This window comes from Cynocephalus volans, chromosome 7 (assembly GCF_027409185.1).
Source record: "Cynocephalus volans isolate mCynVol1 chromosome 7, mCynVol1.pri, whole genome shotgun sequence".
NCBI lineage: Eukaryota > Metazoa > Chordata > Mammalia > Dermoptera > Cynocephalidae > Cynocephalus > Cynocephalus volans.
Genome location: NC_084466.1, coordinates 134,455,197 through 134,470,865, shown reverse-complemented (window position 1 = coordinate 134,470,865; position 15,669 = coordinate 134,455,197). Strand labels below are relative to the sequence as shown.

Below are 15,669 nucleotides of genomic sequence, written 5' to 3'. Positions count from 1 at the left end.
CCGCTACTCTCCAGGAGAAAACCTTTTGTTACAAACATTGCCAATGGGTTTCTCCCAGCAAGTTCCTTCTAAAACCTGAGCCAGTTTCCTTTGCATGTAGTCCAACCCCAGCTGCAGTCCTCCTCCTCTGAGGCCTACAGCACCCCTCCTCACCCTCTGCTCCCAGCCGAACACAGACACGCACACACAATCCCACATCCAGTCCTGCCTCTGTGCCTATGCTCACACCTCCCTGCCACCCGAATCTCCTTCCTGCCTCTGCTCTAACTTTCTAAATTTCTTCACCTTTCCATGGCTAGCTCTGGTGCCTCCTCTTCTAGGCAGCCTTTCCCAACCACCCTAGACCATTCTGATCTCTCTGTCCTGGGAATTCCTACACAATATATCCTTTTGACCAAGCTTTGGTGCACCTACTCACAAAGTGACTTGTATTTTTTCTTTTTCTGGATGTTTGTCTTCTCTCCAACTAGACAGTGTGTTCTTTGAGGGCGAGATAGTGTGTTTTCTGCCACTCTATGCTTCAGGCACAAGCCTGGGTGGCTTCCCCTCAGTTAAGACATGGATGGATGATGGATGGATGGATGATGGATTGATGGATGGATGGATGGATGATGGATGGATGGATGATGGATGGATGGATGAATGGATGATGGATGGATGGATGGATGGATGGATGGATGGATGGATGGATGATGGATGGATGTATGGATGATGGATGGATGGATGATGGATGGATGGATGGATGGATGACGGATGGATGGATGATGGATGATGGATGGATGGATGGATGAATGGATGAATGGATGGATGATGGGTACATGATGGATGATGGATGGATGTATGGATGATGGGTAGATGATGGATGATGGATGATGGAGGGATGGTTGGTAGATGAATGATGGTTGGATGATGGATGAAAAGACAGACAAATGGATTTGGTGACAGACAGGAAAGGTCTCCAAACATGGAAGACCCTCTTTGACCTTCTCTTTGGGGACTTCATAGTTGAACCCCATCACCACACTTTGTTGCTCCCCCTTGCATAGTTCTCTAGGTTTGCCTTACAGCCCCAGAAGTCCAGGGAACTCCCATGGCCAAGAATATTCTGGCAAAGGAGGGAGCTGGATTTCAGGTAGCTTGAGGAGGAACTCACAGTACTCTGTGGCCATGGTCTGAACTGGCAATCCATGCCTCAGTTTCCCTCTCTAGGAAATCAGTTTGTGTTCCTGCCCCTCCCCCCTCCCTCCCTCCCCTTCCGTGGACTGCTTGTCAGAGTCACTATCTGGATGGGACTCCTTGGAATGCACATGGGGAATCCAGACCTGTTTGTTCTCATGGTCCTAAGTTGGCACCCTGAGCAATGGAGTCAGCGTCTTACACAGTCCACACCCGTGAGGTGGTCCAGTCAGCACCTACTATATTCTGGCCACCATCCACACTCCAAATCTAGCCCCTCTTGTGAACCCAGGCTGTTGGGCCAGGGATCCTTTCCATGTGCCAGATGCTGTTCTAAAGCTTTGCACATTATCCCACGTAATCCCTACAACAATTCTGTAAGATAAGAACTATTATCCCCCTTTTACAACAAAAGGTACAGAGTGGTTAAGTAACTTGCTTATATCACAAAGTGGTAGGTTGAACCAGAGTTCGAACCTACCCAACCCTCTTAACTCTGCTGTAAGGACTGGACATGATGGAGCCTGTCCCCCACCTAGAGACACACTCATGGCCTTTGCCCAGAATGTGGGACAGTCAGAGGAGACAGACAGACAGACAGACTGTGCTTTTTCCTTTTGCTATGGATGGAGCAGTGGCAGAGATCCTCTGGGATGTTCAGGAGACAAGCAAAATACCCAGGGAGTTCTGAGGTCTGTAATGGCCATAGCTTCTGGCCTCTCCGGGACACAGCCTGGTGGGACCCAAGACCCCTTCCCTCCCCAGGAATTCAGCTTTTTCACCCAGTGCAGGAACTCCAGCCTCTCTCTGCTGTCCACATGGCCACAATGGGGCTCATTCTCAGAACCCTGGAAAACACAGTCCCTGCAGAGAAAGGATGGATTCTTGTTGGACACAAGGGCCCTCAGTGCAGCAATTCAGATCAGGGTGCAAAGGGGGGCAAAGCATGGCATTCATGCCCCTCTGTCTGTCTTGCCTGGAGTTCCTGCCTCTCCAGGCCATTCCGTGCAAAGGCTCTTGAGAGCCAGAACAAAAACCCAGCTAGGGGTTAAGTGGGGTGGAAAAAATCCCCCACCATTCTCTAGACCATAGCTGACCCGAAGCCCCTTTCTTAGACCTTCCTCCATTGGCTTCTGGAAGAATATGCTCTGTCTTGCTCTGTGGGTTTCACAGAGAATTAGAATTCGCACAACATCCCCCTTTTAGGAATGGGGAAACCAAGGCCCAGAGAATTTGTCAGTGTCTTTAAAACTTTTCTGCCATAGTGACAAATTTCACATCACAACCCAATACAGATTGACAGACAGGCAGACAGACATCTGAAACAGAAGTTTCACAAAACAACCCTACTCTGGGTGGCTCGCTGATCATTTCTAGTCTATTCTTTTTTAAATGCTTGTTGGGACCCACTAAATTGACTTCAGCACTCACTAAGGGTCATGATCTGTCATTTGAATAGCACTAGTTTGAAGTGGCTTTCCCAGGGCCACCAGCCACTGAGGAGCAAAACCCGGGTCTGTTGACATTCAGTGCCAGACTTGTCATAGCCCCTCTCTTCCCCCCAACCCCATCCCCACCCCCCAGCTGTCTACCTGGCCTCTTAACAGCTTTCCTGCAGCCAGGCTCTGACCACATCATTCCCTAATTCTGGAACCTTCTGGATTTCACAGCCAGACACCAAAGCCCTGCCCAGCCTGGCCTTTCCCTGCCTGTCCATCTGCTTGCCCACTCTCCCCAGTTCAACCCTTCCTCTGTCTGGAGCTGCTTGTTCCTGCTTCCCTATCCTCTCCATGGATACAAACCCCCTCATTCTTCAAGGCTCACTTTTCCAGGAAGCCCCTTGGGATGTCCTGCAGCCGCCAGGACCTGTCTTTTCTCTGCGCTTGGAAAGTAACCACTCCTGTGGCTCTCTGTGTAGACTGTCTCAGAATGTTAACTTTTTCACTGTGCTATATAGTTTTGTTTCCCCAACTTCACCCCAAACTTGCAGGCCAAGAGCATGTCACAAATTTCTCCTGTGCCTGCTTGCACAGGTCTTCACAAGATTGCCTACAGCAGGAGCTTTAAAAGTGCTTATTGGGGGCTGGCTGGTTAGCTCAGTTGGTTAGAGCACAATCTTGTAATACCAAGGTCACAGGTTCAGATTCCCGAACCACTAGCCACCAAAAAAAAAAAAGAGAGAGAGAGAGAGAGAAAAGTGCTTATTGGTGGACAACAGTGGTCAAAATCATCCTTGTATACCTTAAGGGTTCCACGTCCCTACCCTGGCCAAGGTTGTATGCCATCTTTTCCAGTCCTCATAGTTTAGGTGGTGCCCATGTCCCCAACAACCACTGGCCTTCAAGGTCACCCCTACATGAGCCATCTGGCAACCCAGACAGCCTCCTGAGCAGGTCCCATGGCAGCAAGCCCTGCAGACGGGCATCCTGGGCTCAGCGGCAATGTCAGCCAGCAGACAGGAGGGTGAGAACATCAGGCTGGGAGTTGGTGCATGTGTGTCCTCTTCTGCCAAGGTGCTCACTGATGGGAGGGAGGACGAGAGGAAGCAGGGTGGCAGGGTGGCAGGCAGCAGAGGGCACAGCCCTGCAGTGCCCATCAGAATTCCTCCTGTGGGGATGCAGCATCCTTCCACAGAGCTGGCCCAGCCAGGCTGGGCTTCCTTTCCTACCCTCCCTTGCCTCAGCGACTCTCCCTGGCTTCACCTCTCATCCTGGGAACTCTGGCTGGCAAGACGGCCACCTCCTTTCCCCAGTGAGAGCCTGCTGCCTGCTGCTGTCATGTCCTCTTCTTGCAGCACAATCCCAGGTGGGCCTCCATGTGACCCACGGGAAGCATTCTGGGCCAGGACTGTCAGTTTAGCTTCAGGAGCCTGGGCTAGCCACTTCAGCCCTCAGGACCTCAGTCTTTTTATCCAAAAAATGGGTTAACTCCTGCTCTGCCTACTTGAGAGCACTGAAAGCCAAATGCTGGGAATTTTCAAGGGGAGGGTAGAGGGTGGAGGGTCATCTGCAAAATCAGGTGGCCAGCACACAGGAATCAGTAAATGCCTTTCTGCCCCCTCCCTCTAGCCTCTCCCTCTCTGCTGTCTCCAACACCAGCCATTAATGAGAACGGCTGGGCAAGGAGCACAGCATGTCTCATCAAGAAAAAGGAAAGGAAAAAAGGAAAGAAAAACTGGCCTTGGGTGTGCATCAGCATGAAATGCAAGGCTCTTTACATTGTCTGGTTTTGGGGCTCTGAGAGTTGGCCATGCCTTGGGAGGTTAAGTGTGTCCTAATAAATGAGTCCAGATGAGTATGCCAACTCCTATCTATGGTCAGTGTCACCCTGAAAATATGATCATTGCCAGATGAGCTCTATTCAGTGCATAAAAACAGGCTTTTCAGGTGCTCAGCACTAAACAGAAACCAGCACTTGATTTGGTGTCTGTGAAAGCCTAGAACTCCGAACATGGGGTTGAAATCACCCTTGCTTGACACTGTCTGCCAGCATCTTGGTGAGGTTCTCAAGAAGACACCCCTTCCTTTTGTTTCAGGTGGCTTTTGCAGGGTCTAAGTTTAAAAAGGCCTTAGCTCTCTGGGTAGCAACTGAGGTGGGGTCAGCATGTCCAGGCCCAAAAGAAGAAGAAGTAAGACAATTTATACAGCAGCAACTGTGCCAAGGACTATGTGAAGCCCTTTCTGCACACTGTACATTTCACCGCCCCAATCCTGAGTGGTTGCTACTGTTACTGTCCTCATTCTACAGAAAACTAGAGGTTCAAGAGGGGGAGGAAGTAGCTCAAGGTCACCACTCAGCTAGCAAGTAGCAGGGATTTGAACTGGAGGCCACCTGCTTCTAGAACCTGTCCTCCACTAGAGGCCGGCTCACCATCCTATGGGGAAGGGCCAAGAGGTGAACCATATCCCATGGGGATGGGGCAGCGGAGTAGAGGCCTTGGGAGTCCTTGTCTAGATGGGGGAGCGGTGGGTGCTGGGTTGGAGGAACTCCACGCCTCTTCCCCAGCCAGTCCAGATCTGTGGACCAGAGAGTGACCAACTGCCCCAGTTAGTCCAGTTTGAGCCCCGTAAGTCTTATTATGCCCCTATTTTCCTGGGACTGTTGGTCACTGAACTTGTGGTCTTAGTCAATGCTGGACCAGTTGCAGAGAAGGCCGAGTGGCCTGATAGGAGCCGGGTGAGGACACAGCCCAGACGCCTTGTCAATTACATAGCCTCTGGCGACGCTACAGGGAGGTGCTGGCCCTGTCCTCCCCCGGCTTCCTGGGGCTCCCTGGGAGACAGTGATTCAACAGTGAGTCGGAAGCAGGCAAGACTGTGACCTGCCGGGAGTGGAGGCACCAGCAGGGTGGGGGCTGTCACACCAGCTCAGGGTGAGCCTTGGAGGGAGGGAGGAGAGGGTGTGGGGAGAGCAAGGGCACAGAAGGAAGTTGGGGAGGGGGTCTGGAGTTGTTAGGGAACCAGACTCCAGCAGAGGGCCCTGCCGTCCTGCCCAGGCCAGAACTGATCGTAGGGGAGTGGGAGGCAGGCGTGCCAAGGAAGGGAGATCTGCCTTCTTCTGCCTGTCCCTTGGAATGTGAGAGATGGGGGAGTCCCAGCCACTGGATACCAAAGCTGCCTCTCAGCATATTCAGCAGCTAAAAATACAAAATGGCTTTGCTAAAAGGTGCCCATCCGGAACCCTCCAAGAGGTTTCCTATTAGGGCAGTGCCTGCTCAGGCTGGAGGCCAGATACTGTGTGAGGGTTCCCATGCCTGCCATCCTCACCATTCAGTCACAGCTGGGCTGCCCCACTGCCAGGACCTCAGCCTCCACCCCATTAACCCCCAGCTTGTCAGGCCCCCAGGGCTCTGCCTTCCACCCCTGTCCCCACTGCTGGGGATGTGGTGGTGTGACTGAGGATTTGTCTTGAGCCTCAGAGCAACGCCTGAGTTAGCGGCACCCAGTCCCAGCCTCACGCACTCACTGTGTGACCTTGAACAACTTGCCTGGCTTCGCTAAGCTTCTCACCTGCAAGGCAAGGAGGCCACACCACCTTCAGGGAGGGATCCAGAAGTCCTTGGTGGGAAGGACTTCATACTCTGGTCGAAGGACAGGGCAGGCCAGGGGATTCACCTCAAAGCATCTTTGGCACCGCAAGCACACTGTTCTTAGCACAGATGTTTGTTAGGGGTGGCTGGGGGCCTGATGGAGATTATACGACACTGGCCCATCCTCAGAATCCCAGGGGAGCTTGTTGGATATTCAGACAATGGAGCCCCATGTCTGAATTTTTTTTTTTTGTCTTTTTCGTGACCAGCACTCAGCCAGTGAGCGCACTGGCCATTCCTATATGGGATCCGAACCCGCGGCCGGGAGCGTCGCAGTGCTCCCAGCGCAGCACTCTACCAAGTGCACCACGGGCTCGGCCCCATGTCTGAATTTTTAACCAGCTTTCTAGATGATTCCATTGAATGTCCAGGCTGAGAATCACTGACCTGGGGCCTGGCACAAAGGAGGCACTCAAGGCATGTGAATTATGCCCTTTTTCCATTCCTGAGCCTCAGTGTGCTCCCCTGTCACAGGGGAATAACCTGCCTGCCTCCCCGCTGGGGCTGTTGACAAGCTCAAAGAGAATCCTGGGCAACCCGCAGCCGCACAGAGTGGGAGGAGGTGCCATCACTGTGAGGAAGCCACCCTTGTCTGGGCTACTGGCAGCCAGGGGGATGGTCAGTGGGCTGTGTAGTCCCAGGCCCTGAGGGCTTCTCCTGTGAAGACCAGCAGGAACACAGCAGGACAGGAGAGGACAGCTCCTCATTCTCTTCCCTTCCCCCAAACCACCCCCTCACTCAACGAAAAAGCCTGAGAAAATGAATTCTCTCCTTGTGAGTGGAAAGTCTTCTGGGCAGGACACAGCCACCATGTAATACTCTCCTCCTCCTGCTCACTGGGAATTCTCCCCACAGCTTTAAGGGGGGCCCCACCAGTCACTCCGCAACACAGTCTCTGCCCCAACTCCTTTCTGCACCAGGAGGACAAGCATACCCTAGTTAAGGCCTTCCCTGGACTGCCAGGTGGTGGTGGCAGGTGGCAAATGGGAACTCTCCCACCTTCCTAACTTCTTTTGGAGTTCAATAGATTCTCCTCCACCCCATCTGCCCTGCAGTTTTTATTCCTGAGGGTGGGTTTATAAACCACAGCTCTTCCCCAGATTGGGTGACCTTGGGCAGTGGCTGAACCTGTTTCCTCATCTGTAAAATGGGGATGATAGGACTTTCCTCTTAGTGTGGATGGGAGAATTGAGAGACATGGAATCCCAGGGGTTCTCAAACAGGATGAGAGGGAGGGGAGTGTCAGAAATGCAGGTTTCTGGGCCTCCTTCCCAGCATTCCAACTCAGGGGGCTCTGAGCCCAATCTTTGGCATAGAAGCCTAGAAGAGGGGGAGCCCCTCACCCCCAGCTGTGCAGGTGAATTACTTGGAGCTTAACAAATACCCAAAAGGCCTAGGCCACCCCCAGGCCACCAGAATTGGAATTTGGGGGAGTCTCCATGAGGTCGACCCCACTCCCTTCCCTGTGAGCCTGCCATCCCTTCCTCCATGACACCCCCACCCCCACCTCCAGCTTTCCAGTAGGCAGACCTTGCTGGCTAGTTTGCTTCAGCCAAAGATGGGCAGCAATTGGCATTTTCTTTGGTCCTTAGGGAAAATGGAAGGCATTTCCTACAGTCTCCAGATAGATTCCCAGCCAGCCCCTCTGCTGTTCCCTGAGCACTTAACAGAACTTCCAGCATCTTAGGGGCAGGTTAAGGGAGCCACCTCACCTTCCTCAGTCCGGAGGATTGGTGAACGGAGGGGGACAGAGCGGGGTCGGGGAGGAGACCAAAGGCAGGAGCAAGGGCAGGTTTTGGGATAGGCCTTCTCTTGAGTCTGGGCAGGGCAGCCTCCAGGCTGGGAGGGGTTTCATGCCTAAGGTCATCTAACAGTTATTGTCAGTGCTAGCATTTGAACCCAGTGCGCACAACCTTGACTGCTACCACTCCAGTCCTCCCCGTGGTAACCGGCCGCGTGCTCTGCGCTCCCCACCCCCACCCCCACCGAATCCCCAGCTTCCCCAGCCTTAGCCTTTAGGGAGAAAGGCATATGTGTTCAACATTCCGTCTACAGCCAATATTTATCCATCGCCAATGCCAGCCCCAGGGGATAGAATGAGAGGAAACAAGCCAGTGTGCCTTGGGTCTAGGATGGGGGCAGACTTTAATGAAAGAAATTCTGTAATTATGGGGTGGGGGGGTGGAGATGTCAAGGAAGACTCGTTGAGAAGGTGACATGTCAGTCGTGACTTACAGGCTGAGTAAAAAGCCATGCAAAGAATTAGGAGGCGAAGCACCCCAGGGGTGGGGAGCGCGCTCCGGGCACAGGGCAGGACCTAGGTTCTAGCGACCACCCTCCCGGAGCCTCAGTTTCCCAGTGTACGAAGTGAGCGCGAACCGGCCTCTTCCTCCCCATCCCCGGAGGACTGGGGAAGGTGAGCGGGTCGGCGCAGCCGGGCGGGGGCGGGGCGCGGCCAGGGGTGCGGGCGGCGGGGCGCGCGGGAGGCCGGGCAGGCGGGGCGGGCGCGGCGCGCAGTGCGTGCGGCTGCGGAGCGCGCGGCTCGCCGGCCGCGGCATCACATGAGCAGCGGCGCCGGGATCGACCGCGGGCCGCCCGTGGGTGCCCACGCGCCGCAGCTCCGCGCCCCCGTCCGCCCCTAACCATGTCTGTGTGTTGTTGCTTCTTTTTCAGGGATTATGGCAGTTCCAAGAGGAAATCAGGTAAGGGAGCCTCCGGGCGTTTTCCCCTTCGACCTCCCTTCCTGCTCGGTGCACGCACCCCGCCGACCCTGCGGAGGACTTTCTGCAGGGCTTGTCCTTGCCCGCCGGCTACTCCCTTCTGTTGCCCCCTCCCCAGCCCACGCCTCCCAAGATCTCTGCACCTGCATCCTCCTTCCACCGTGTCCCTCGGGCTCCCCCCACCCCCGGGCTCTCCCCGATGGGAATGGAGGTGGGTGCATGGGGACTGTGAGGGTGTCTGGTGAAGGGCCTAAGTCCCCGCAACATTAGCAGCCGGATCCTTCACCCCAGGCTGCGGTGGCCACTGCTGGGCACTGCTGTGACTTCTCCTTCGGTCCTTTGCGCGGTGCGGCGGGGATGGAAGGGTTAATACAGAGGCAGGGTTTTCCCAGTGAGATGAGATCCAGGACGGTAAAGGGGTCGCCCGCGGGTGACTTGAGTTTTTAGCACCCGCGCCACGGACCGCCCCCCCCCCCCAGCTCTGAGCGCGTTCTCCTTGCTGCGGGGGAGGGGGCTCTGCACATGGGCCCCCTGAGACGAGCACGCGAGGGGGATGGGGGTCCTGACAGGTGTCCGTTTGCGTAGGGGCTGGACTCAGGAAGAGAGGGGCAGGGCAAGCCCTCTGGACGCTGTGTGCTGGCCCTGCAGGCCGGGGTCAGAGAAGGATTCTCTCTGGGTGGGGGAGGATGAGCTCTGCAAATGGCAAATGCCTGAATGTGGGCGGGGTGTAGTTAATTGGGGGAGGGTGGTCCCTAGGTGTTAGGACAGTGTGTGTACAGGGGTGCAAGGCAGGGCTGGGCCAGACTACAGCGATCTGTGTGGGCACCTGTATTGCCCGTAGTTGGGGTGGTGGGCACATAGGCAGCCATCTGAGGGGTCTGTCCCTTGGGGATGTGGGAAGTGTGTATACACACGTGGCTCACATGAATGGCTCCTGTGTCCAAGTGCTGTGGCATGTGGCTCAGTAGACGTGTGTGTGTGTGCCTATGTGTGATGGATGGATGTGAATTGGGGTAGATGTAATTGTATGGTGTGTGCATTTCTAAGTATGGTTCCTATGTTTTGTGTGTACAGGTACTTGCTTACATGCTTATTAGAACGAGGAAAGTTGTGTACTGTCATGTGTTGGGGGCTTGTGTATATGTGGGGTTGTATGTACATGTGTAGGTCTTGATAGTTGTGTGCTGTGAGGGTATGTTTACTTGTTTGTGCATAGGCTGGTGTGTGTGTTGGGATATATCTGGTTGTGGGTTAGAGTCTGTGTTCATGTGTGTTTGTGTACCTGTTTGGGCGTGGCTACCTATGGGATGAGCTGTGTGTGCCCACGTTCCAGTCAGCTGGGCCTGGGTGTCTCAGGTATGCCGGCCCACGGGTGCAGGAGGGCATGTCCTCCTGTGAACAGGAGGTGAGCTTGAGGAATTGTAGCATCGCCTCAGCTGTCATTCCCAGTCAGAGCCCAGGTGGGAGAGCAGAAGAGAAGGCAAAACGGGGATTGTGTTCTGTCCCAACCCCCCGCGCCCGAAAGAAACTTGCCCTGGGCCTCCGAGGTATAGTTTACGGGTTGTGCTCAAATTCTGGCTCAGTGTAATCTTAGGCAAGTTTCATAACTTCTCTGTGCCTCAGTTTCCTTACTTCTTTCTTTCTTTTTTTGGTGGCTCTGTGAGCTAATTGACCAGCCCTCCTCATTTCTTTAAAACAACAATGATCATAGTAATCTGCCTCACATGTAGAAGATTAAATAAATTAATGTAAAATAATCCCTAGCATATAATAACCACTACAGAAGTATCAGTTATCTATCATCATTATCACTTTCTGAAGCCCTGAGACCTAGTCCTGGCTCAGCTGTCACCTTACTCCCTATGTGATCTTGGGCAAATTCCTTTTCTACTCTGGGCCTCAGTTTCCCCTGTAAAGGCAAGGACTGGACTAAATAACATCTCGGGTCCCCTGCCCCCAATCTTTCAGGCTCTGCTTCTGCGCGGCTTCCTCTGCGATGCAGGGCCCCACCCAGGCTGCCTCACCCAGGGAAAGCCTCCTCCGATTTCTCTGCCTTCCGCTCTCAGGCCAAGAATGGATGGAGAAATTTAATTTACATTGGTGTGCTTATGATAATGGCCACTAAGTGTCATGGTTAAAAGTGCCAGCTCTGGAGCCAGGCAGCAGGAGTTTAGCGTCTGGCTTCTCTCTCTATGACCTTGAGTAGGTTTCTTACCCTCTCTGTGCCTGTTCCCTCTTCTGTAAATTCATACCCATCTTGTGATAGTTCACTTGGTGTCAACTTGGCTGGGCCACAGTGCTCAGATACTTGGTCAAGCATTATTCTGGGTGTTGCTGTAAAGGTGTTTTTAGATGAGATTAACATTTAAATCAGTGGACTTTGAGTAAAGAAGATTACCCTCCATAACATTAGTTCACTCATCCAATCAGTTGAAGGCCTTAATAGAACAAAGACTGACCTCCCCCAGCAAGGAGTTCTGCCTGCAGCCTGCCTTTGGACTCGAACTGCAACTCTGCATCTGTAGCCTGCCAGCCTCCCCCATCAGATTTTGGACTCACCAAATCTCCACAATCATGTGAGCCAATTCCTAAAATAAATTTCTCTCTCTCTCACTCTACATACACATTCTGTTGGTTCTATTTCTCTGGAGAACCCTGACTAATACACACCTCGTATGGTTATAGTGAAAATTAGACAAACTAATACATGCAAGCATTCTTAGAACACTGCCTGTAACCTAGAAAGCCCTCCTGAAGTGCTAGCTACTGTTATTTAACGAGCATCTACTAAGTCTAGGAACTCTACCTGTTTCCTCATTTGCTGCTCAGAGCCACATTGCGTGATGTGTGGTGGGATTCCCATTTTGCAAATGCAAACCTGAGGCTCCGACGGTGCCCACAGTCCTTGGCAAAGTGTGGATCGGAGTCCACATTTAGGGCTCTGTCCTTCTCTGTATGAACCTCACAAAGCTTCCCAGGGTCACCCCAGCCAGGGACATTTGCACAGAGGAAATGGGTGCTGTTCCTGGTCTTCACTTCTCACATTTTATTCCCAAAGCTGCAGCTCAGCTTTGGAGGGTCTCTTACTGAGCACCAAGCTTAGACTTGAAGCAAGGCTGAGGGAAGGCAGAGTCGACAGAGGGAGAAAGTTCTCAGAAACTTTCTGGAGGAAGCAGGACTGGTGACCTTGATGACTGGAATACAGTGTGGCCTCAAATTTACCTGAATTCCTTTCCTCCATCCAACCTGCTCCTTCCCGGCATCTTCCCCTCTGAGCTTGGTTGCCTTACCTGTTCTCGTGTATCCGTCAGGCTTCAGCTAGAGAAAGAGAGCCAGCAGGAGGTCTGTATTAAGAGTTATTGTAAGGAATTGGCTCACACAGTTGCAAGGCTGGCTAAGCGGGTCTGAAATCCACAGGGCAGGCCGTGGAGAAGGGCGGGCTGCAACTCTCAGGCGCAAGCTGGCGCTGCTGCCCACAGATGGAGCTTCTTCAGGGAAGCCTCGACTCTGCCCTTAAGGCCTTTCAGCTTATTGACTGGCCCACCCAGGATTTTTAGGATAATTTCCCTTTACTTAAAGTCAGCCGATTATGGACTTTTTAATTATTTTTTAAATTTAATTTGATTATGGACTTTAATCACAACTGCAGAAATACCTTCCCCAGCAACACCTAGATGAGTGTGTGACTGCATAACCAGGGACTCTAGCCTAGCCAGGTGGACACGTAACATTGACCATCACACCTGCAAAACGGGTAGTGGTAGTGAGTGGCAGTGACGTGGCAGGAAAGTGCACAGGGTTCCATGAGGTGATGCACTTAGAGGCTTTGTGCTGCGCCTGGCAACAGGAAGGTCCTGTCATTAGTTGTGGTTGTTCCCCCAAGATGGGCACTGCTCCAGAAGCCCAGAGGCGGCTGGCACAGCCTCCCCAGAGCCAGGAGTTCTCCTAAGACCCGCAAAAATCTAGTGCTTCTTGCCATTCTCCGGGAAGCTGTGTTCCTCCAGGACCCATGCTGGGCAGTTCTGAGATATGCCACTAGGGGGCGCAGGCAGCCACGGGTCCTCTGGGATGATGGTGGCCCTGGGGTGGTGGCCAGACAGGGCCTGAGGCTGCATCCCACCCAGGAACCCAGTGATGACCTCCAGCTCATTCACATGCAAGTGAGGTTGCTCAAGTGTGTTGCAAGTTTGTTCTCCTTAGGCAAGTGTTGATGTTCCTTTTTCCTTGGAGTAGGGGTGAGCCCAGCCCAGCTTCCATCTTAGTAATCATAAAACTGCGTTGTTGGACTGAGTTAAGGAGGTCAGCGTCACTGGCAGAGAAACAGTGTTGCTTGAGGTTGAGAGTTTGGGTTTTGGCATCCAACACAGGGTTTGAACCCCAGCTCAGCCATGGGTTAGCTTCGTTATTGTTGTTTTAATTACTTGTAGATTCTGAAAGGAGGGGAGATGTTGGTCTCACCTTTGAGTTGAGAGTTTAAAAAATGAGGCATTTATTTACATTCTGTGAGTCCCAGAGGAGATGGGACCAGCCATTGCTGAGTGTTCTGTCAAGTTAAGAATGCTCTCTGGAGCCAGAATGCCTAGTTTCATATCCCAGTTCTACCAGCTGTGTGATCTTGGGCAAGTCCTTAACTTCTCTGTGCCTCAGTTTGTTCATATGTAAAATGGGGATAATGATAGCACTTCATCAGGTTGTTTGAAGGTTGAATGAAAGTTAATACATATGAAGTGTTAACTCCAGCATTGTGCCTGGCACAGAGGAAACTCACTAAAGGTTAAGCAATTTTTACTGTGATTAGGAGGTACCTGTTTTAACTGTGAATAGGTGTTCAACTCTTAGAGGCAGAGCTTTGGTTGTGGTATGTGCCCTCCTCCAGGAGCAACTCCTCAACCAGGCAGGGAAGGCCCAGCATGCACCATCTCATAATTGCCAGTAAGCCTCCCAACAGCCTGGGTAAGTGGTCTTGTCCCCATTTTATAGACCAGGAAAGGGAGATTAAGGAACTTGCCCAAGGTCAGCCAGCCAGGCAGACACAGGATTCAAATCTGGTCCTTCTGACCCAAATTCACTTTCCACTAAGTCTGTTCCCTCCTGAGTCAAGGTCCAAGGGACCCACTGGTGTCCAGGAATGGGGCTCTGAAGTCCTCTAGCAGGAGGATCCATAGACTGGGAGAGCCTGCCCCAAGAGAGCCCCCCTGAGGTTTTTCTAGAAAGAACCCATTGGTCACAAAGGGATTTGTAGTTGGTTAAAGGGTCCCTTTGCAGGGCATGACTAATCTCTCCTTAATTTCCCTTGTTATGAGTTTGGTTTTTAATAAAGTGGATTTGCTTAAAGTAAGTAAGACCCACCCATAAGTACTGACTACTATAAAAAGTTAATCTATCTGTTAAAGTTAGTCTACCCTCCTCCTTTCATAGATGAAGAAACTGAGAGAGGGCTGCTACGTGCCCAAGATGAGGGGTGGGCAGAACCTGGTCTCTTGCTGAGCACATTCTCAGCAAGCCCTGAAACCAGGCGGAGGTGTGACGAGGGCCATTGTGAAGCAGAGAAAGCAGGTCTGTGAGGCCTCTGGTACCTCGTTTCCCCCCAAAATGAATGCCCCAGCTGGGCATATAGCAGAGCCATCTCTCTGCCTTGGCCTCAGGCCCACCCTGCTCACTAGCCACAGAGGGAAACAGACTGAAACAAAGTGGATGGCAGCAGCCTCCCTCTCCTCTAGAGGGTGGGGCTCCAGCACTTGCTGGCTTCTGGCCCCATGGAGTGCACAGCTCAAGGAGAAGGCAGGACATTGTCAGGTTCATTAATACAAGGCAGGATTGGTGTGATCAATAGAAGTCGGGACAGGGAGGCCAGCCAAGGTGGGAGAGGCTAGAGATGAGGGCTGGAGGGTAGAGGAGATGGGGATGAGCTGAAGGGGGTGGGCAGGGTGCCCTGGTGGGAGGAACAGGCTGAGCAAGGATGTGGGGCTGGGATGAGTTGGAGAAGTTTAGAGGAATGAAGAGAGAGCTAGGGAAGGGCAGGGCAGGAGATGAGGAAAGGCAGCCTTGGAGAGCATATCAACAAGACCTTTTTAAGCAATTACCAAGGCTCCCTTGTCTGCCTAGGCCACTCTTCCTCAGTGACATAGGCCCAGGCTGCTTCTTGAACATGGCCAAGATCTTCCCGGCACCTTCCAGTGGCCCGTTCCAAAAGTGAGCGTGTCTTGTGAAGACATCAGCTTCTGGCACATCTCCCCCTGGGCTGGTGGTTTTAAACAGTTTTTATTTTCATGGCTTTGGGTCCTCAGCCTGATTCCACCCTGGAGTTAAAAGCCATCTAATTGGGGCTGGCCTGTGGCTCAGTCAGGAGAGTGTGGTGCTGGTAACATCAAGGCCACGGGTTCGGATCCCATATAGGGATGGCCAGTTAGCTCACTGGGTGAGTGTGGTGCTGACAACACCAAGTCAAGGGTTAAGATCCCCTTACCAGTCATCTTTTAAAAAAAATAAAAATAAAAGCCATCTAATTGGAAATGAAAGGAGGCTGATTGATTTGGCAGCACCGCGGCCAGCCCATGTGGCAGTGATGCAGTGGAGAAAGTGACTGCTACTTATGTGTGTGTCTGCACCACGCTCTCCACAGAGGCTGGATGGCCCCAGTGCCCGACTGGCCTGGACACAGGACATGGGGTGGGGAGGTAGCAC

At 52.7% G+C, this 15,669-nt stretch overlaps 1 protein-coding gene across 4 annotated transcripts in view; it reads left to right on the top strand.

Annotated features, from left to right (window-relative positions):
* The window catches only part of SH3PXD2A (SH3 and PX domains 2A), a 238,199-nt gene that overhangs the window by 148,347 nt on the left and 74,183 nt on the right, over window positions 1-15,669 (top strand). For all 4 annotated transcript variants that reach the window (XR_010024035.1, XR_010024034.1, XM_063101874.1 and 1 more), the window contains exon 6: window positions 8,939-8,967. Coding sequence is in view for 2 of the 4 variants with exons in the window: in XM_063101874.1 (XP_062957944.1) it covers window positions 8,939-8,967 (29 nt within the window). In the remaining 2 variants the exon portion in view is untranslated. The remainder of the gene's footprint in view (window positions 1-8,938; window positions 8,968-15,669) is intronic.